The sequence below is a fragment of the Syngnathus floridae genome, chromosome 19, assembly GCF_059516105.1.
Source record: "Syngnathus floridae isolate MCC-2025c chromosome 19, RoL_Sflo_1.0, whole genome shotgun sequence".
NCBI lineage: Eukaryota > Metazoa > Chordata > Actinopteri > Syngnathiformes > Syngnathidae > Syngnathus > Syngnathus floridae.
Genome location: NC_142431.1, coordinates 1,324,820 through 1,343,886, shown reverse-complemented (window position 1 = coordinate 1,343,886; position 19,067 = coordinate 1,324,820). Strand labels below are relative to the sequence as shown.

The 19,067-nt window shown below is 47.0% G+C and overlaps 2 protein-coding genes and 1 long non-coding RNA gene across 5 annotated transcripts; 2 read left to right on the top strand and 1 right to left on the bottom strand.

Annotated features, from left to right (window-relative positions):
- Positions 1-276: 276 nt before the first annotated feature.
- Positions 277-6,206, bottom strand: myb (MYB proto-oncogene, transcription factor). Of its 3 annotated transcripts, none has more exons than XM_088362636.1 (15): positions 6,001-6,206; positions 4,617-4,734; positions 4,485-4,556; positions 4,328-4,423; positions 3,833-4,053; positions 3,548-3,773; positions 3,415-3,483; positions 3,247-3,351; positions 2,558-2,758; positions 2,388-2,479; positions 2,204-2,307; positions 2,022-2,107; positions 1,859-1,945; positions 1,696-1,779; positions 277-1,396 (listed from the first exon to the last, which is right to left on the bottom strand). In XM_088362636.1, the coding sequence occupies exons 1-15, from the start codon at positions 6,021-6,023 to the stop codon at positions 1,280-1,282; spliced, it is 1,701 nt and encodes a 566-aa protein (XP_088218762.1). In that variant the 5' UTR covers positions 6,024-6,206; the 3' UTR covers positions 277-1,279. The 3 variants fall into 3 exon arrangements, with proteins under 3 accessions (XP_088218762.1, XP_088218759.1, XP_088218761.1); XM_088362633.1 differs by having other exon boundaries at positions 2,022-2,117; positions 2,202-2,307; positions 6,001-6,204; XM_088362635.1 differs by having other exon boundaries at positions 2,022-2,117; positions 2,202-2,307; positions 4,328-4,420; positions 6,001-6,200.
- On the top strand, positions 2,214-5,658 carry LOC148381457 (uncharacterized). The gene is made up of 3 exons (XR_015854492.1): positions 2,214-2,517; positions 4,135-4,263; positions 4,354-5,658. It is a non-coding gene; the product is annotated as an uncharacterized LOC148381457 (long non-coding RNA).
- A 2,771-nt stretch (positions 6,207-8,977) lies between the features above and the next one.
- On the top strand, positions 8,978-18,720 carry hbs1l (HBS1-like translational GTPase). The gene is made up of 18 exons (XM_088362498.1): positions 8,978-9,162; positions 9,678-9,743; positions 9,930-10,058; positions 10,209-10,424; positions 14,528-14,636; positions 14,719-14,969; positions 15,311-15,476; positions 15,560-15,677; positions 16,011-16,157; positions 16,423-16,497; positions 16,584-16,701; positions 17,109-17,177; positions 17,246-17,350; positions 17,444-17,534; positions 17,611-17,719; positions 17,836-17,936; positions 18,028-18,172; positions 18,242-18,720. Exons 1-18 carry the CDS (start codon positions 9,120-9,122, stop codon positions 18,251-18,253), a joined length of 2,070 nt encoding a protein of 689 aa, XP_088218624.1. The 5' UTR covers positions 8,978-9,119; the 3' UTR covers positions 18,254-18,720.
- The last annotated feature ends 347 nt before the right edge of the window (positions 18,721-19,067 follow it).

The following is a 19,067-nucleotide window of genomic DNA, read 5'->3' as shown; positions in this document are numbered from 1 at the left end:
TACAGTACGTTGTCTTCTCACAGTATCCATCTGACTGGTGTTTTTGCCAACAAACACGCAGACACACACACAGGCACACACACACACACAGCTGCCTTCTCCCTCAGTGAAAGCAGGTGTCTGCGTGTCTCATGGGCTTTCGGGTTTCGGGGGGAGTTTCTCGGTGCGGTATAATTCCAAATGTGAAAGTCTGCTCGGGCCTCCCTGTGCAAGATCATAACCTCTGTCACCCTTCCCCCCCCCCACCCACAGAAAGTTTCAAATACACAAACAAGATTGTAGTAAAAACAACACACTTTATTGACTAGGCAGTATAGAAAAGTATCAAAAATGTGAAAACTTGGCTTGTATAAATGTTTTTATAAAATGATTTCTGCACAACTAATATTAAACAAGGCGTATAAAAAAAAAGATATTTAAAAAGACAGTGTTTGAAATGGGCTACCGTAAGATGCCGATTGAATATGCATAACACAAAACTATTCAAATACATGTTTTTCCCAAAAAACATGCACAGTTTTAGTTTTCATGAAATAGCAGTGTTTACTACTTTTTTTTTTTTCAAAATGGTTGAAACTCAAGTGCAACTTGAAGTCAATCCTGCTGGCTTTTTGATGATAAAAAAAAAAGTTTGTTCATTGAATGCTTTCCTATGATATAAAAAAAAAAATAATCTGAGTGAAATTAAAAGGTGACAATGTGGTAAACGCTTAATACTTATAAAGTGGTCCCTTTCCACGGCGTAAAACATGACTGACATTAACACAGCTTGTTCGGTACTTTTGTGTTTAACAACAGGTGACATGAGCACCAAACACTTGAAATTATAACAAGACCCATTACAGCCTTTAAAAAAAAAAAAAAAATCATAAAATTCAACAAATAGGTCAGTTTTCAATCCATTATGATGCCATTGCAAAAATGCTAAGAGGGCTTAAATACTTCAATTGTCCAACACTGCTCCATCGGTCAATTGTGTAGGAATTGAAATCAAAAAAGAAAAATCAACATCAAAACATGGAAAATAAATTAATCAACTTATTTATATTAATATCAAAATTCAGAATTAAAAATACAGCCCAATGCTAATGATATATCCCCGCACTTTTAATACAATGATAAAAAAAAAAAAAAGGAAACACAGGACCCAAACGTATAAAAAATAAACAAACCCAAATTTTCCGTCTGTAAATGAAAAAGTAAATGACATAGTCTTTGGTTGGTTGACCAAGTGGCCTCTCCCAAATGTAGCACGACAAATATGAGCCCACGTTGGCGTTTACACGACCAGCGTCCTCGTCGGGAAGGCGTTGCCGTACTTGATGCGGCTGGCTTCGGCCGCCAGCACGCTCTCCTCGCTTTTGCCGCACGTCGTCTGCTCCCACGAATTCAGTGGCTGGTGGAAGAGCAATTGATGACCACATTTGATTTACAAAATGACAACTTGAGTTATTTCTGCATCAAATTATGCTTATTTCATTATAATTTACTATTTTTTATTGAAAACAAATCTTTGATTTTATTTCGACTCAAACATTAAATTTCTTTGGGGGGATAATTTGTAATAAATGAGAAAATGAACCATATTAAATAAAACTAATTCAAGCTTAATTTTCAACTCTATTATTTAATTTAATATGTTAGATAAAAAAATATTTTTCAATTTACTTATCAATTGAAATTATGCTGGCATACCGATAGTTGGCTGTGAGAGGTCCTATGAGGAAGCAGGAAGCCTTTGTGTCCGTCTTTGCTTAGCAACGAGCTTGTGACCAAGTCCTGATTGAGGCATGAGATGAATCCTTCAAATTTGAGACCGGCCCAAATGATGATGACAAATGACGAGGGTTGGACTTACCGGTACTTCCTGCGCAGGGCCGTTGGGCGAGAAGAGCTCTTGGGCTTCCCACTGCATGTATGGACTCCTTTCACATGGAGACTCCACCTTGCAGTCAAACACATGGTGAAAAAATTGAATCCTTCCTACTCATTTTCATTGATGCACATTTATTTTTGCTTACCTCTTGTTTGATCTTCTTCAGAGGCGGGTGCTCGATGGCGCACTCCATCGGCTCCTGCTTGATGCATTCCACCATCTGCTGATCCAACGGAGTGGGCTGGAGATGACATAAAGAACCGTGTACATCCAGATTTCCATCTAATATCTAGCAGGTACTTTTTTTTTTCCATTTGTTGCTCACCAGCATCTTGAGTGGCCCGTACTTGGCCTCCTGCAGCGATCTGAAAGGCGTGGGAGTGCAAGGAGACGAGTCCAAGATGGAGCGACAAATGTTTGGAGTGTTGAACCTGCCGCAGAAAGACACCCATCGGTCACGTCGTCGCCTCCAACTCGGAGTTTGGAAAGCAAAACGCGGACAGCCACTCACATGTCATCCTTTGGAACCTTGACGTCCACGGGCGAGCTCATTGGAAGATGCTCGCTGTCCGAGTGCTCCGGACTCATCGATTGGCTCAGCAACTGCGCCGCAAAAAGAAACTCAGTCAGCGCTTGGAAAGGTGAGTGACGGAACTGGAGACGTTGTCATGAAGCGCTTACCGAGTCAATGACGGACTCCATGAACTCGGGCATGGCGCCGGCGTGCGCCCGCGAGGCCGACACGCTCTCCTCGGGCAGGCAGCTCCGATCCAGCGGCAGGGCGGCCGCGCTCGCCTGATGTTGAGGTAATGACATGGCCACGCTCTCCAAGGTGTGGGCTAACGGGCTCTGGCTGGCCCAGCTTGGATAAGGCAAGTTGATCTGGACAGGGCAGTAAAAAAAAAAAAAAAATTAACATTGAGTTCAGGTTCCCCCTCGACCCCCCCTAAAAAAAAAAAAGCAAACTGTGCAAGGGGCGTCGAAATGGAAGAAAACCAGAAAGGGAACTGAAGTTGGCAGGAGGGTGACAGTAGTATTGTGTTGCACAAGGGGTCGTGGACACACACACACACACACACACAGGGAGCAAGCCGAGGTCCTGTTTCATCACTTCTCTGCAGCAACAGGCTCCCCAGATGTTTCCTCCACCGTATTCACACAAAGCTAACCGCTGTCTCCGAATACTCGGGGTCAGCCCATGTGCACATAAATCGTCTTGTCACACACACACACACACACGCGCGAGTTCATTCCACACCGACAAACTGGCAACTTCTGATTGTTTTGAAAACAACCAAAGCGATCTTTTGCTCGACAAATGTGCAAATTTGGTGAATTCCCAGCAAGAATCGGCGCCGAGCGCAACTCACCGGTTGCGACGGCTGACCTCGGAGCTCGTTCTCGGTCGACATGAGCAGCAGTTCGATCTCTTTCACCCGCTTTTCCTTCTCGGGGTCGTCCTCGCCGTAGTGTCTCTGCAGGATCAGGAGAAAAAATTAGCTTCAGTCGGTTGTTTGCGGGTGCTAAGTTCTTTATACCTGGACCAGGGCGGTTCCGTGCTGAGGGATGCTCAAGATGTTCAGTTGCAAGGCCATCGGGAAAGGCAACTGTTGGACCAATCGGAAGTAAGCACGCGGGATGACGATATCGACGTACGAAAGCCAAACTGACCCGTTGGGTGTCGGCCATGTAGGTGAAGTTGTGCGGCGAGACGGGGGCCAGCTGCGCCGGAGTGGGCGGGTGGTGCGGGAAGGCCAAAATGTGGCCGGCGGGCTTGGCGTAGCCGTGGCCCAGCGGCGATTCGCCGCCCTTGGAGGCGGCGCTCTGCAGGTAGCCCTCCTGCTCCACCTTCCGCCTCATGGTGGAGTTCCAGTGGTTCTTGATGGCGTTATCCGTCCTGCGAGTCAATTCGATTATTTCCCATTCTTTTTCGACGGTCGGGTAGAAGTCGCTCACCTGCCGGGGAGCTGCTTGGCGATCTCGGCCCAGCGGTTGCCCAGCTTCTCGTGCGCCTGGTAGATGATGCGGTCCTCCTCCTCGGTCCAGGAGGTCTTCTTCACCTCCGGGTTGAGGTGGTTGTGCCAGCGCTCGCGGCACTGCTTGCCGATGCGACCCTTCAGGTGCTTGGCGATCACCGACCAGCGCTTGGCGCCGTACTTCTGCACCAGCTCGATCACCTGCCAGGGTGGGAGGGGGGGGGATGTAAGGTCTTGCGCAACACCTTAGGCGCCTTCATAACTTTCTTTATCTCTGCGTAGGTGAGCGAGAACACCTGCCGAGCGCCGAGGGAGTTTCCAGCGGAACGTTAGCCGCCCCGCTAATGATTACGGACGCACCTGGCCGGAAAGGCGAGCCACTATAGGACGCGGCCAATAAACACCTTGCAGGTCTGGAATTTTTTTTTTCTTCCTGATTTATCTTAATGGGCTTAATGTTTTGTTTTGTTCTTACCCGCTGGTCTTCCTCTTTGGTCCAAGGTCCTTTGATGAGTTCTGGGTTGAGAACTTTCTGCCACCGGTGCTGGCACTGCACATCTGTGCGGTTCTGCTGAGACAAAGAGACACTTAATTCACACTGTTCAGATCACAAAGATGGAATTCGGACTTACAGAAAGAAAACTGGCAATGACTTTCCAGTCGTCCGATCCATGAAGCTCCACGAGTTTCTTCAACTTCTCATCCTGGTGAAGAAACAACGGGTTACGGTTGGAGAACCTTCTAGGGTTTTGCGGAAGGCCTACCTCCTCTCGCGTCCAGCGGGTTTTCCCGAGGTGGCGCTTGCCGGGTTTGACCAAGGAGCCGTCATAATCGTGGTCGTACGTCTCCGTCTCCTCCTCGTCCTCCTCGCTGCTGTAAACACTGCGGGCGGAACGGAGAAGAAGGTAGTCTGCTTATTCCATTCATCTCCAGCGAGACCTCATGGCACACTCCCAAAGAACCAGTCGTTCTTGCAGGATTGGATGCGGGCTTTTTGCCAAGACACCCACATGGAGATGGTGGGGGTGGGGGGGGGGGGGTGCACACATTATGGATGAACAGGTTCTTATGTTTTTGGTTTCTACAGAAACTGGGATCGGCACACGGCAAAAGTAATTTCACGAGCTCGGCGTGTTCAGACCTGCAACCGCATTGTACGCCCGCTCGCGCGCACGCGCGCACACGCGGGCTGTAGCCAATGAGAAGGCAGAGCGAGCGGCGTGCAGCGTGGAAGCAACACGGCGACAGGTGAACAGGAACCGCTCTCAGGTGAACGCGTTCCGCAACTTCCCCATGTCAATTGAAGAACAAGCGCGCTAGAGGAACTTTGACAACTTGAGCTGACAAAAGCTCCTGGTACAAAGGAGAACAATTGTTGAAAATTAGCTCGCTAAAATGGGGAAAATGATGTGAAGCCACGTGACGACGCTCAGGCAAAATGGATATTATTGAACATTTTGGGCTTGAGAACTACTTTTTAGTCGGAAAAAAGCAATTTAACTGATTTTATGACAATAAGGAATTAAGTTTTTATTTTTTGAAATAAAAGGATAGAAATCGGAGTAAAAACGATTGGTCCAATAAAATAATCATTAGTGGCGACCTTTATTATTATTATTCCTGCATTTCTACTTTATGTGCCATTTTTGAACTTAGCAAAGCGTGGGAATCACTTATCTATGGCTCATTCAACTTTACAATGTCATTCAGTGTGAAAGTGAAAACGGCATGGCTCGCCACACTTTGATCTAAGCCCAAACCGACTTATGGATGTCATAACTCCAACGCAATAAACTCCTGCAGCATTCGAACCTTGTGCAAATCTCCTTGAAGTTATTTAAAAGTGGGAAAACAAAATGTTGACGCGAGTCCAATTGGGTCAAAACGTGGCACGCGCCCATCCAACACTTTAGCGTGGGGGGCACACGCACAATGACAGCAGCGCCAGATGACCACCACCTGTTGCGCGCGCGCGATCGACGCGCTACGCGCAAAATAATCCATAAACATCAGGCAGACTAAACCGGAGTAATTTTTTGGAGGGCTCGAATATAGTTGGAAAGACTCTAAACGGGACCACCTCCACTCGGAAAAAACACGTGGTAATTTTTCGTTTGCTTTTTGTATCGATGTAGGTAATGTTGGTACCTGTTTCTCGGGCGCCGAGTCATGTCAGTCGTCCCCCGTGTTGTGCGGCTCACAAGCGGCTGCTACTCGTGCGTCCGTCCTTTGGCTCTGAGTGGCGCCGGCTTGCTTCTCCCGGCAAGCTTGCAGGTTGACATTAATTTAAACTCGAGCAGCTTCTACTACGGCTCCGCCTCCTCCTCCTCCTTGTCCCTGCAGCACCACCGCCTCCACTCATCTTCTAAAATTTCCTCAACTCGCGCTCCATTTGCCGCTCCGTGCGATGCGCATGCGCAGATGTTCTTCGGAGGTCTCAGTGGCTGCGAGGGCGCGAGGACCTTTGCACCCAAACTCCTGAATGACTAAATTTTTCTTTTCACGCAGTTGCTTTTACTTCTATCCCAACGCGTTATGTGATTTCAGCATGAAAATTGAAAGCTTCCGTGCTGATATTGCTCAAAACGCACGCTCAAATTCAAATTGAACACAAGCTGCAAAGCCCGAATTGAGCCTGGCCCCTTATATTTAATTTACGAGGTGCCACAATGCAGCGCACCAAAAGGCGCGTTTAGCCGGCTGCTCCGCGCTCAAAAAAAATTCTACAACTCATTTCAAGCGTTACTTCTCGTTCTTGTGCAAGGGAGAAGGAAGTTAGCGTAGCGATGGAGCGCAAATCAACAATTGCGGAATGACCTTTTGGTATGCGAGGAAGGAAAGTGAAATTGTGCTGTTATCTTTTTTTTTTTTTTGCGCACGCGGTGCGCTCTCAGAAGACCCTATAGCGTCTATATGGTATGTTGGCGAGGGCGAACGTCTATAATATATATCGCCAATAAAGCGTTTAGAACCTGGCGAGATTTTTAAAAAAAAAGCACAAAGTTCAGTTATACTTTATGAAAAAGCATGTTATCTCAGCGCGCATTATGTTTTTGCGTGCGCAACCACGCACTAATCCTGATCCTTATTCCAAACGGATGCCAGTTGAGCAAGTTTAGCAGCTTTTTAAAAGGTGATTTGTATCTTCTTTTTATCATATTCACGCACCGCGGATATGCATGGGCGCAGTGCGTGTATTATGATTAGAATTTTGTTTTGGTTCCTCCCCCCTCACCCCCGCCCGCACACGAGTTCTTTTCAAGCGTAGGGTCAATGCTTTATTTGTATCAATGTGTCTTCGCATTGTACTAGTTCCTCCATACGCGACCGTATTGTCGTAGTCACTTGTAATTACGATCAGGCCTGATGAGCCTTTTGTCCCCGGGCAGTCATCAAAATAGTTTGCCCGCTAAAGACACACTCAGGGGCAATGGGCTGCGTACTTTGTAATGCGCTGAGGGATTGCTGAGAAACAAAACATTCACTTGTACTGAAAACATCCGTGCTTGTTAAATGTTGTGTATCATCTGGTTTGGGATGTGTCACATGGTCCCACGTACACCTGTGCATACATGCGTAATTGTCCCACTTGTCATCTATTCAACTTTATTGATATGACACGCTTTGGTCAAGTGCGTCAAATATGGAGCGCTGGTAATTTAGGCCGCTTTGCATTTCAATTGGATTTGCACCTATGCAAATGAACGCAGCGCCTGGACTTGCAGCATATAAAAGAGCCGCCGCAAGTATGCCTGCGACTGTTACCTGAACCTCCAGGCTATTAGTAAAAACTCCATCTTGTTATCTGAAACCAAATGGTGGGGAGCCCGAACCAGGCTATGCAAATGAGGCGAGTCGTAGTGGGTGTGAGCAGGAAGCCGGCCTGACAATCCACCCGGCCAAAGATTTGCATGGATGCCAAGTGTGGGAAGTTTGCAAGCGGCCTTTTTTCACCTTTGGAAAGGATTAGTTAATTGGTTGTCTTTAATGATGCAGCCATTTGGGCTTGGGGTACACCCCCCCCCCACCTCAACTTGCCAGCAGCACTGTCAGAACTACAGCAACAAAACATGGAAAGCAAATAATCATTGAAAAATGGCAGAGGGTGAGGCACATGCGTCACTCAAGTACGTTTCTTTTTAAGGCTGAATAATGACGATTAGTGTTGTTCAAATGTCATCGCAATTAAAAAACGTTTTATGATGACCAACAGTTTAACCCTTTAATGGATTATTTCGAGGCTGCAGCTCATTTGAGTCACTGATCAAAACATGTATCAATGAGTTGTGCAAATTTGGGGATTTCTGTGAGTGCCACTCATGAGCAACAATAGTCATTTTTACATAGAGCGCAAATGTGATTTCGTCATTCGTGTGGCAGTCTGTCCCTCCATCTGTTAGGTGAGATACAATCACAATCTCTTGCAATATTTTCCATCCCCATTGTGTGGCTTTGCCCTGCTTTGAGTTGCTTCAGGTTGGAGACGCCCTGGAAACATTTAAGGTGTGATGCACTTGATGATCAACGTATCTTCTGGGTTATTTTAGCATCCTCGAAATACCCCGTGCACATTCTCACAGACCTCAGCAGATGTCTTCTTTATTTTTGTTGTTGCTCTAATTTTGTGCAAACCTCATAGCCCGTTCCACTATTGAGATAATGCAAGTTTGTTTTTTGCACCTGCCTTTATCAGATTGTTTGACATTTCCATTTTCCTCTTTTTCATCTCGGCAGGCTACTGTAGATGCCCACGCATGCACGCAAATGTGTCATGCTATTTTTGTGAAGCACTTTGAGTATCCAAGGTAGAAAAGCGCCATACAAGTGATAGCCCATTTGCCATATAATTAGCCTTTCAAAATGTGTAATGGAAAAAAATATATCACTGACGTCAGCAACAACCAAATTGATGATAATAAGAGAACCCATAGTGAAAAGTGAAAAATATTCATCAGCTGGGTTTACTGATGTTTACCACAGTAGTTTTAATTACTTTTTAAAAACTTACGTTTTAAAAACTTTAATTCTTTGAGGAACCAACTCTTTATGACGTCAGTGGCCCGTATGTTTACATCAGTAAATAAAAATGATGATTATTATTTTTATTGCCTTATATGACACGTGACATTTAGGCCGAGTGTTGCGCATGCGCAGAAACGACGCAATGGCTCCCGGATTCTGACACACATGTCACAACATTCGACAACAACAACAAAAAACGAGCTCAATTTCTCCCAGCTGGCTCCACAAAGCACACATGAGCCAAAATGTCTCGACATAGAAACGTCCGCGGCTACAACTATGACGAAGGTACCTAAACTCGGCGAGTGGGTTTAACCTCATGGCTAGGCCGCAACATGCTAAGCTAGTTAGCTGTGAAGCTAATTTACCGTGTTTTTCAATGGCGCGCGCTAGTGGCTAACTTTAGCTTAGCTCGCGTTAGCTTGTTTTGCTGTCGTGTCAACTACCAACCACAACATTATGTTATCCAAATGTATCATATTGCCAAATTGTCTTATATGGATGTGACAGAATGCGTGAAAAGGTAAAGGCGTAATGATAGTAAAACGTTTTTAGAGCCCGCCAAACGAGCGCGCCAAAAAATAAATGTATAGTATCTGCCGAATTCCCTTTTCGCGACATTTCATCATATCAAATTGTCAAAATAATGTGAAATATACCTGAGAATAACTGTTTAGATACCGTTTACTGTGCTATGAATTAAAAGCCTACTAAATAGGCAGGTGACATAAAGAATGCGCTGTTCTATTTCGTCCATTAAAGAGTTCTAACTTGTACTTCCTTTTCTTATATTGTATATTTAGATTTTGAAGATGATGACATGTACGGACAGTCTGTGGAAGATGACTACTGCATATCACCAGCAACAGGTGGTTTATAGATAGAAGCATTCACGCAAGAAGCGTGTTATGAAATTTCACACTGGTAGAAACCTCAAAAGCCTCCAATGACAGCGGCTGAGATAGTCGCACCGTCACCTCTTTTGCTTGCTAGTTTGCAAGATGGTTTCCCAGCTAGATCTGCTGGCTATATGCTGTTTTTGTGTCTTTCTACAGCAAATCAATTTATCTACTCTCGTCGAGAGAAGCAAGTGCCAAAGGAGGAGCCCCTTGAGGAGGAAGAATACGAAGAAGATGTACCCATGTCCCCCACCGTTAGCCACAACCTGGACCCTCTTGAGCAGGGTAACATATTGATAGCTTCACCATATTTGTAGTTATTGATTTTAGTCATTGATTTGTCAAATTGTTTTTCTTTTTTATCGTAGCAGCAATGATGATGATGAATATTTTACATCTTGAGCGAATCATTTGGTGTATGTCATGCCCTCTCAGCCAAGCTCTTCTCCTGCCTGGACCACATGAGGGCCGTGCTGGGCGACTCAATGCCGGACTCCGTGTTGAACCAGGCAGCCATCCGATGTGGCTTCGACGCACAGAGGGCGCTGGACGTGATTCTTTCCGAAGACCCCAAAACGGCCCCCGACAACGCCGCCGTCGAGAAAGCGCCGTTACCGCAGAGGAGCAGACAGGCGGCTGTGATTGAAAAAGGTACTTGTAGTTGTTTTTATTTCCAACGCTGGAATAGTGTGATCCGAACTTTTTATTTTCTTGGAGCTGGGGGATTCGCAAAACAAGTCCCACTAGTTGTAAGCGGATTCCCTCCTGTGGTACGTGAAAGAATTATTGCCCAATTGCGGTTCACAAATACTCTTAGGAATCCTCTTTCCAGCAGTTTCAATAAAATGCACTTTCCAATTAAACTATGTTCTATCAAAAAAACAAAAAAAAAAAAGACGACACATTGAAGACAAATTTTTAACGAATTGCCTTTCCCCTCCTTCTCGTGTTCCTCTGGATTGGTGGCGCACTTCTTCTCCCTCCTCTCGTCTTTGCCAACTCCAACCGGCATCCGTAAGGTAAGGAGCCGACTCGTTTGCCTCTCCGCCAGACGCGGCCGTCGCGGCGCCCAAAACTGACATATTCGCGTGCCCTCACCCGCTCGACATTTCATCGCCGCTTCCGCCGCTTGGCATCTACCAGCGTCCGAATGCCAGCGGGCTAGGCGTTTGCGGCGTTAGCCTGGCGCAGCTCATGTCTGAGCATGAGCGCAAACAGATAGCAGTGGGCCAGCAGGGGTCCAGTTTGGCTGCCCCAGCTCTTATTTTGAACAATAATTTGTCTTTGGGCAGCTTAGCGTCTTTAAATACGTCATCATCCCCTTCGCTACTTTCAGCTTCTCTAAGTAGCCTCGCCATATCGCTGCCAGGCTTAAAAACTTCATCTCCTCTTCCTGGATTGGGGTGTCTCAACACTCAGGGGGGAAGCGACGTCTCACTTTGCCATCCTAAGGGCAGTCCGTCATTGGCCGATTTAATCCAGGAGCATTCCAACCGGACCCCCGTTTTCAGGGACCCCGGCACCGGCGATGCGTCAGGCGGGTTACGCCAGCCCACTCTCTCGCTGGCCGAGCTCGCCTCGCAGCACCAAAGCAGAGCCCACCTCCCCAAAAACGTGGAGATAAACCTTTGTGAGCTGGCGCCGGAGGCCCGTCAGGCAGCGGGTGCGCCAAAGCGCCCGCCGGGCCTCCCGGAGCCGCGTCCTGCCTGTAAAACCTCACCGGGGTCGCAGTACTTCCCTAGCTCGCCCGACTTAGCGTCCAATCTGGTGGAAAGCGCTCCGAAAGGTGAGGCCAAAAGCAGCGGGGGCAAGGTGGAGAACCCGAGAGCAACCCAGAGTATTGATTTGAACGCTCTCATGGCCAACACGGACGATTTCCCCTGGCCGTCCTCGCCCGGGCCGCCCACCTTAGGTGCGGACTCTTCGGTCTTCGCTCGACCCTCTGTCTTTGCCATCACGTTGGCCTTCCGGAGCCGGCGGCAGCGGCGGCACAGAAGAGCCAAAATGCTGGCTAAAATCGGAAGCGCTCACTTGGTCTTTCTCCGCGAGGCTAAAGAGCAGCACAGACTGTTTGAGCAGATCGTCCCGTTCGCGTTCGACACGCCTTCGCCGGACGACATCGTCAAGGCCAACCAGAGAAAAGCTTTCACCAGGTCGTCGAGGTAGCACGAGACTGAGGCAGACACTTTTTGGACCAAGCCGCTTCTCATGGGGTGGTAGATTTTAGCTTCAGCATTTCCACATTTGTTTTTTGTTTTTTAAATGTTGTCCAACTTGTACTTCAACTGCACTTCGTTTTTGGGGACAGCCCAATCAATGTCTTACAATTTTTTATAGATCTTCTTCTTTCAGTATACACTGATGTTTTCTTAAAACTTTTAAAAAAGACTTTAGTGAGCTGTCGTGTAATCCTCTTGAAAAGTGTGTGTGTGGCCTCTTTTCTTGTTTTGGGGCTTGGCAAACCTCACCGAGAAACCCAAAAAAGAGGTGGTTGATGTTGCTGCAGGTGCAACTATTGGATCTGGATCAGCTAACCAGGCGGATGCTTGAATGCTGTTTGCCTTTGACATTATGGGGGAGACAACTTCTTTTTTTTTTAATGACACCTGGAGTTTTTCTCACGAACAAGCGTGTCACGCACAGACAACCCTTTTTTAGCATGATTAGTACACAAAAGCAGTATGAACAATGAATTTGTAGATTTGACCTATTGTAATTCTAAAGAGAATACATTTTGTGGTTTTAAGCGGGTGTGTCACTGCCTAAGGTTAATTTGCTAAATTTCAAATAAAGACCAAGTTTAAATATGAGTAATGTTTGCGCTTCTCTGCCAAAATAGAAAAACTTTCCTAAGCCCTCCGAGGGCCTGACCAATCTTGCCACCAATTAAATATCCATTTCTGGCTATATTGCTAGCTCGCAGTTTGTAAAATCTGTCATTGTGATTATTTTAATCACGTATTTATCGAACAAAGCGGAGCCCACTCCCCGCACTTGTATCGTGACTCATGACGAGCTTTTGCTTTGAATCATCTGCGATTGAATGACGGCGACCGAGTGTTTCTCTGCACCTTTGAGGCATGCTGAGAAAATGTATGTCGGAGAGACTTGTTGAGTCATTTCTTGTTTAAATGCAATGAGAACCTTTAAGGTGATGAGCCAATGTTTGACTTGATGGGTGTCAACCACACGCAGGTGCACAGGGACCCCCAAGGCCAGCAAACACGGGAAAAGGATTGATGATTAGGGCAGATAGCGGCAAGTTGCTTTTTTTTTTTTTTAGCAAGGTGCCGCGCTCGAGGAGAAAATGTCACCGCTTCAAATCTCGCCGCCGCGTCACTATGACTCGCCACCTACGTCGGAAAATCTCTTGGCGTTACTCAAAGTTCACAAGTTTGGTAACTCCGAACAACTCAGATTAGTTTGAATGTTGCGCGGATAGAAAAATCGTTTCAATTTGGCGCTCGCACTGCGCAAAACAATCAGCAAAAATACTTGATGTGATGTAATTAATAAATATAATTAAAAAGAAAATTGCAATTAGGGCAAATGAGTGAAGATGGCTGACTTACTGTCTCGAATGGAGGGATTAGAATAAAAGCGGTCCAAGCTTTTCTTTTGTGCTCAAAGCTGACTTGGCTCATTAAAACGTGATCTTTTTCAACACGGCTTGCGTAATGAAGACACGTGACTGTCAATCATACCCATCACCCACTGCCAGCGTTTCTTATTTAGTTTGAGCCCGTGTTTTCCGACAGGGTGGGGCGGGGGCTGACATTTGCATATCCTGGGCGAACTCCTCGTATCCTGTGCTCAGTTAGGCCCCCGGGGCCCCCCAGTTGCGAGATCCCGCTCCGAGGCCTCAGAACCTGATTTGTTGTTTGTAGTTAAGCTCAGGCCGCCCTGATGTCGCTCGGGGCCGCCCTTGGGCCGACACGCCAAAAAGAAACGAGACGAGCCCGAGAGCGCAGACCTCCACCAAGACCAAATAACAATTCAAAATAATTGTGGCTTGCTGTTGAGTCGCTAATGAGTGGCTGGAAGGAACAGTAAAATGAACTGTTGGCAAAGGTGTTTGTGGTTAGAGCAAAAAAAAAACAAACATTAATAGCAGCCTCATGAATGTTGAATGAAATAATATCACGTCTTTGATCATTTCTTTATAGATGTATTTAACAAAACGCTGAAATGTTTACACAATCCAACACGTAATGTTGCCCTCCGTGGGCCATGACACACCTTGCCACTGTTTTATGCAGAAATAGGTTCGGCGGTTGTGGCATAATCCCAAACATAAACAAACCAAGAAATTCCACTCAAACCGATTAAAAAAAAAAAAACAACATGTCAACATATGCTCATCTCTCAGCTGGCACAAAATGTCCCTTTGCTTAAGGAAATGTTTCCTTCTTTAAACAGGAGCATATTTAAGATTCTGCAAATGATCTCAAGGTGGTTTTGCAGTTTTTAAGATTCTGCAAAATGGTAACGTGGCGCTTTTTCTGTGCACGGGAGGCAACGGCCTCTTTGGAGATTAACCCTTAGTGAGCCAGGAAGTCACGCAGCCTCACCGTCTCAAATGAATCACGAGCGGCTCGGTATGACTCGCACGGGTGGCCGCTTGAAACTCGAATGACAAAGCATTTTTTTTGGGGTCAAGACTTCAAACATGAGCAAATGTGAGAAACTCTGGTCAGGCAAATAAGAGAGTTGTAGGAGAGTGAACGAAATAAACCTTCTTGTGTTTCTCGTAGCTAAAAGCAGAGACGCGTCCAACAATAAACTGGACTGTGAAGTGGTACCCAAAGTGGCCCGCATGACCGTCTCTGGCAAGAAGCAGACCATGGGCTTTGACGTTCCCAGGTACCTAACACACCACCATTGGACAGAAGATTAGGTCCACCTCCTCGACCCGCATGACGTGGCGTTCTTTCGCTTCGGCTAGCGGGGACAACGGTGTCACGGCCGCCGTGGCGCGGCAAGGCAACAGCCCCGAAATCACCGCGGCGACACTCGCCGCCGGCGAGTCCACACCCAAACGACCCGAGACGCCTTCGAGGGCTTCGAACGAGGACGAGCTCGCCGGCGGCGTCACTCCCGGCCGCTCTGCCGGAAAGGCCCGGCAGGCTATTGACGTGAAAGTCGAACTGGAGAAGCGACAAGGAGGCAAACCGCTGTTGAATTTAGTGGTGATCGGTAAGACGACAATTTTCCTTTTGTTTTGCCGTTTCATTAAAAGCTAAAGAAGCAATTTATCAAATTATAGAAAAAAAATCCCTTTTTTTTTGTATTAGTGTATCATATACAAGGTTGATTGGAAAAAACGTCTTAAAAAAATACGTGGAGTACTCAGGACCTTTATCTATTCTTTTCTCCAGTATCTTGTTTGTCTGGCTATCTCCACTTTTGCAACATCTCCAGCTTCCTTTGGGCCAGCTCTTATCATCCCCTACCTGCTTTATCACTCCCGTCTTCCTTTGCCATCTTTCCTCAAAGTTGGTGTGTCAAGTCTCATCTGGCTTATCCCGTCCGTGCAGGTCACGTGGATGCGGGGAAGAGCACGCTGATGGGACACCTGCTCTATCTGCTGGGCAACGTCAACAAGCGCACCATGCACAAGTACGAAACGGAGTCCAAGAAGGCGGGCAAGGCGTCCTTCGCCTACGCCTGGGTGCTTGATGAAACCGGCGAGGAGCGGGACAGGTACGTTGCCGATATTTGTATATTTCTTGACTGTACGCTGCAGTGTTTTTAAATGAAAAAAACAAATGCCTCCTTGACCGCAGAGGCGTGACAATGGACGTGGGCATGACCAAGTTTGAGACCAACTCCAAGGTGGTGACGCTGATGGACGCCCCTGGACACAAAGACTTCATCCCCAACATGATCACAGGAGCCGCCCAGGTAGCCAGCCACACCTGCTCCCTTCTCAAACTCCGTTTTGAAACAAAGCGCGACCGTTTCTCGCCTCCTTGCACCTCTTCGGCTGGATCTTGTGGTTTTGGGTGTTGTACAGTCAAGGTGCGCTTGACGTCACCTTGTCATTTCTCGATGTACCGTATGACTGTCCTCACGCTTAAAAGCAGTAGCACCTTTCTCACGTCCTCGAGACACGTTGCATAAGGCATACTCGGTTTCTGCTGACAGTAGAAAACTAAGTGGTGTGCCACCAGGCTCACTACATAGTCCCCAAATGTTTCCATTGCACGTCTAAAAATAAGAGTCTTTTCTCCTCAGGCAGACGTGGCCGTGCTGGTGGTGGACGCCAGTCGTGGGGGCTTTGAGGCGGGCTTCGAAGCGGGCGGCCAGACCAGGGAACACGCCCTGTTGGTGCGTTCGCTCGGTGTCACTCAGCTGGCGGTGGCGGTCAACAAGATGGACCAGGTCAGAACCAAACGGAAATAAATAGAGTCAAATAAAGCCGCGCCCCTCCATTCGCCGCACTCGTCGCCTTTGTTCGACGAGCTGGTTCGGCCGCTTGCTTGTCCCTGCTTGCGCGTCGCTCCCGGTGATGGCAGTCCGAACTTCTTCAACCTCACTCAACTTGCTCCCTGACATACTTGGATTCCAGTTGTCCGTGTCGTAATTGGCGACTCATTGTTGACACCACTCCCGAGCGCTAATTGCGTGCAACGACTCGTATCCGCAGGTTCATTGGCAACAGGAACGCTTCCAGGAAATCACAAACAAACTCGGCCACTTCCTCAAGCAGGCAGGCTTCAAGGTATGTTGAATTACAGATGAGATGATTGCATGACTTCAACAAATGATAACTACTGGATTTTTTATTTATTTTTTTGCTTGTTGCAGGACTCTGACGTTTTCTACATCCCCACCAGCGGCCTGTCGGGGGAGAACCTCAGCATTCGGAGTACAGTGTCCGAGCTCACCTCGTGGTATTCCGGTCTCAGCCTGCTGGAGCAGATCGGTAATGCATGATGTTCTTTCACTTTCAGCTCAGACAAGAGAAAAATGCAAATGTGACGTAATGTATTGTTAACATTTAGGGTGTGTTTTCCTCGGTCGAGTTTCCCATGCAAATCGCACGGTAGAAACAAAATACTGACTAAGCGTTATTCATCGAGTTGCACAATGAGTTTGTAATTATGACCTCTTTCAACAAGCTAATGTGTCTGACGTGATGCAGCGTTGAGTGAAAATTGTACCAACCCGTGACACCACCTCGACACACCTTTTTCCAACCACCAAAATGATCGTGATTCCTCGAATCCAACAAATATGCCAAATGTAACTTTTGAATTGTGTAAAATTGCAACATGTATCAAGTTGTTGTATCTTGACACTCATGCTAATTTGTCTGCCTTCCTTCCTTAGATGCCTTCAGGCCTCCCCAGCGCTCTGTGGACAAACCTTTCCGACTGTGCGTGTCTGACGTCTTTAAAGGTAAACCCGCGCTCTCGTCCCGTGTGTACTGCGCACCCGACCCGACCCAACTTGTTTTCTCCATCCAGACCAGGGCTCGGGCTTCTGCGTCACGGGCAAGATCGAGGCCGGTTACATCCAGACTGGAGAGAGACTGCTGGCCATGCCCCCCAATGAGACTTGTCTAGTCAAAGGTGTTTTTCCACTGAAAATGTTCATGGAGTGAAAATAAGCGTGAAAGGACTGTGGGGGGTTAACACTGCCACCGTGTGGTCACTACGTGTCAGGAATCACTCTGCACGACGCCCCTTTGGACTGGGCTGCAGCCGGGGACCATGTTAGCCTGACGGTAACTGGCATGGACATCATCAAGATCAAGTAGATGCACTCTTCTTTTTTTTTGTCTGGTCCAGTTAGCCGTGGTAGCAACTGATCATGTCTTGCCGCCTTTCAGCGTGGGCTGCGTGTTCTGCGATCCCAAAGAGCCCATCCGAGTTTGCACCCGATTCAGGGCGCGTCTCTTACTCTTTAATTTTGAGGTTCCCATCACAATCGGCTTCCCGGTAAGCACGTGATTTCAATCTTCCCTGCCTTATGAGACTTTTGAGATTCGAGCCATTGTTTTGCCCGCACTCATTTTTGACACGCATGTTTTACATGATTGCATTTTTAATTGCAGGTCTTGCTGCATTACGGCACGGTGAGCGAGCCTGCCACCATCACTAAACTGATAAGCATTTTGCACAAGAGCAGCGGAGAAGTCCTCAAAAAGAAACCAAAGTGAGTGCTTCTTGGAGATGCTAACTAAAAGGGCCGGATAACCGCAAAGAATCAGCAAGGTGGCCGGTGTGTAACTTGCTTTGCTGTCAAGGTGTTTGGGGAAAGGCATGAACGCCGTCGTGGAGATCCAGACGCAGAGGCCCGTGGCGTTGGAGCTCTACAAGGACTTTAAGGAGCTGGGTCGCTTCATGTTGCGCTACGTGGGCTCCACCATCGCGGCAGGCGTGGTCACTGAGGTACACACGCCAGATGTGATAAAATGGATCCTGTTCGACTCGATCCTATATTTTCCTTTTCCACTCCAGATTAAAGAATGACGGCCGCTTACGTCGGCGTCGCGAGCGCGACGCGCCTCCCTCCGACCTCCGGCCTCAATCGACTCGGCCCTCCTCGGCCAATCGCACGGCCGTGAGCCTGAACGAGATGGCGGCGTCCGGCGATGTCCAGCTTCCACCCAAAAGACTCGCATGACGTTTGCGCCCTCGTCAGACGTCCAGTGGTTAATGACACTGGTTGACGGTTGGTTAAAAAAAAAAAAAATGAAACGTAACAAATTAAAACCTACGCCGGAGGAGCCGCAACAGAGCAAACTAACGGCGCAGCTTGTTATTTAACGGAAAAGGCTAACAATAATTTCGAGTCAGATTGAACCCATCTGATTTAGGAGGAAATGTTTAGTTGTGTTTTCCAACGCGCACTTTTCAGTTGCACCTGAAGTGATGCGGCTCCGCAGACTTTTAACGAAGGTTGATGAAATGAAGATAAAGCGAAATTGCTCACAGAATTGCCTTTGTTTGAAAATATTTTACACAGCAGTTTTTAGTTTAATGCAAAAAAAAAAAAGCCAACAAACCTTCAATGTATCTTTTTTTTTCAGCTGCTCCCATGGAACGAAAAACAAAAGGAGCACGTTTTTGAAAGATGACGCGTTTGAGCTGCTAACCGCTTCTAAATGTTTTTTCGGGAGAAAAAAAATCATGACAACAATCTCATTAAAAACGGATTAAGAAATTAAACTAAACTGTTTGCTCCTTGCTTAGTCATTGTTTGACAGTGTTCAATAGCAATGAGGAGAAATGTTGGGCAAATACTTTTAGTAACGGTTTTATATTTAGTTATGAATGCTAATTA

Coding starts and splice junctions, on each gene's coding strand:
- myb (XM_088362633.1), bottom strand. CDS start 6,023: ATGACTCGGCGCCCGAGAAACAG. Junction 2,480..2,557: donor TGGAGTCCGTCATTGACTCG/GTAAGCGCTTCA, acceptor TTTGCGGCGCAG/TTGCTGAGCCAATCGATGAG. Junction 1,780..1,858: donor GCCCTGCGCAGGAAGTACCG/GTAAGTCCAACC, acceptor TGCCTCAATCAG/GACTTGGTCACAAGCTCGTT.
- hbs1l (XM_088362498.1), top strand. CDS start 9,120: ATGTCTCGACATAGAAACGTCCGCGGCTACAACTATGACGAAG. Junction 10,059..10,208: donor CCTGGACCCTCTTGAGCAGG/GTAACATATTGA, acceptor ATGCCCTCTCAG/CCAAGCTCTTCTCCTGCCTG. Junction 16,498..16,583: donor TCAAGCAGGCAGGCTTCAAG/GTATGTTGAATT, acceptor TGCTTGTTGCAG/GACTCTGACGTTTTCTACAT.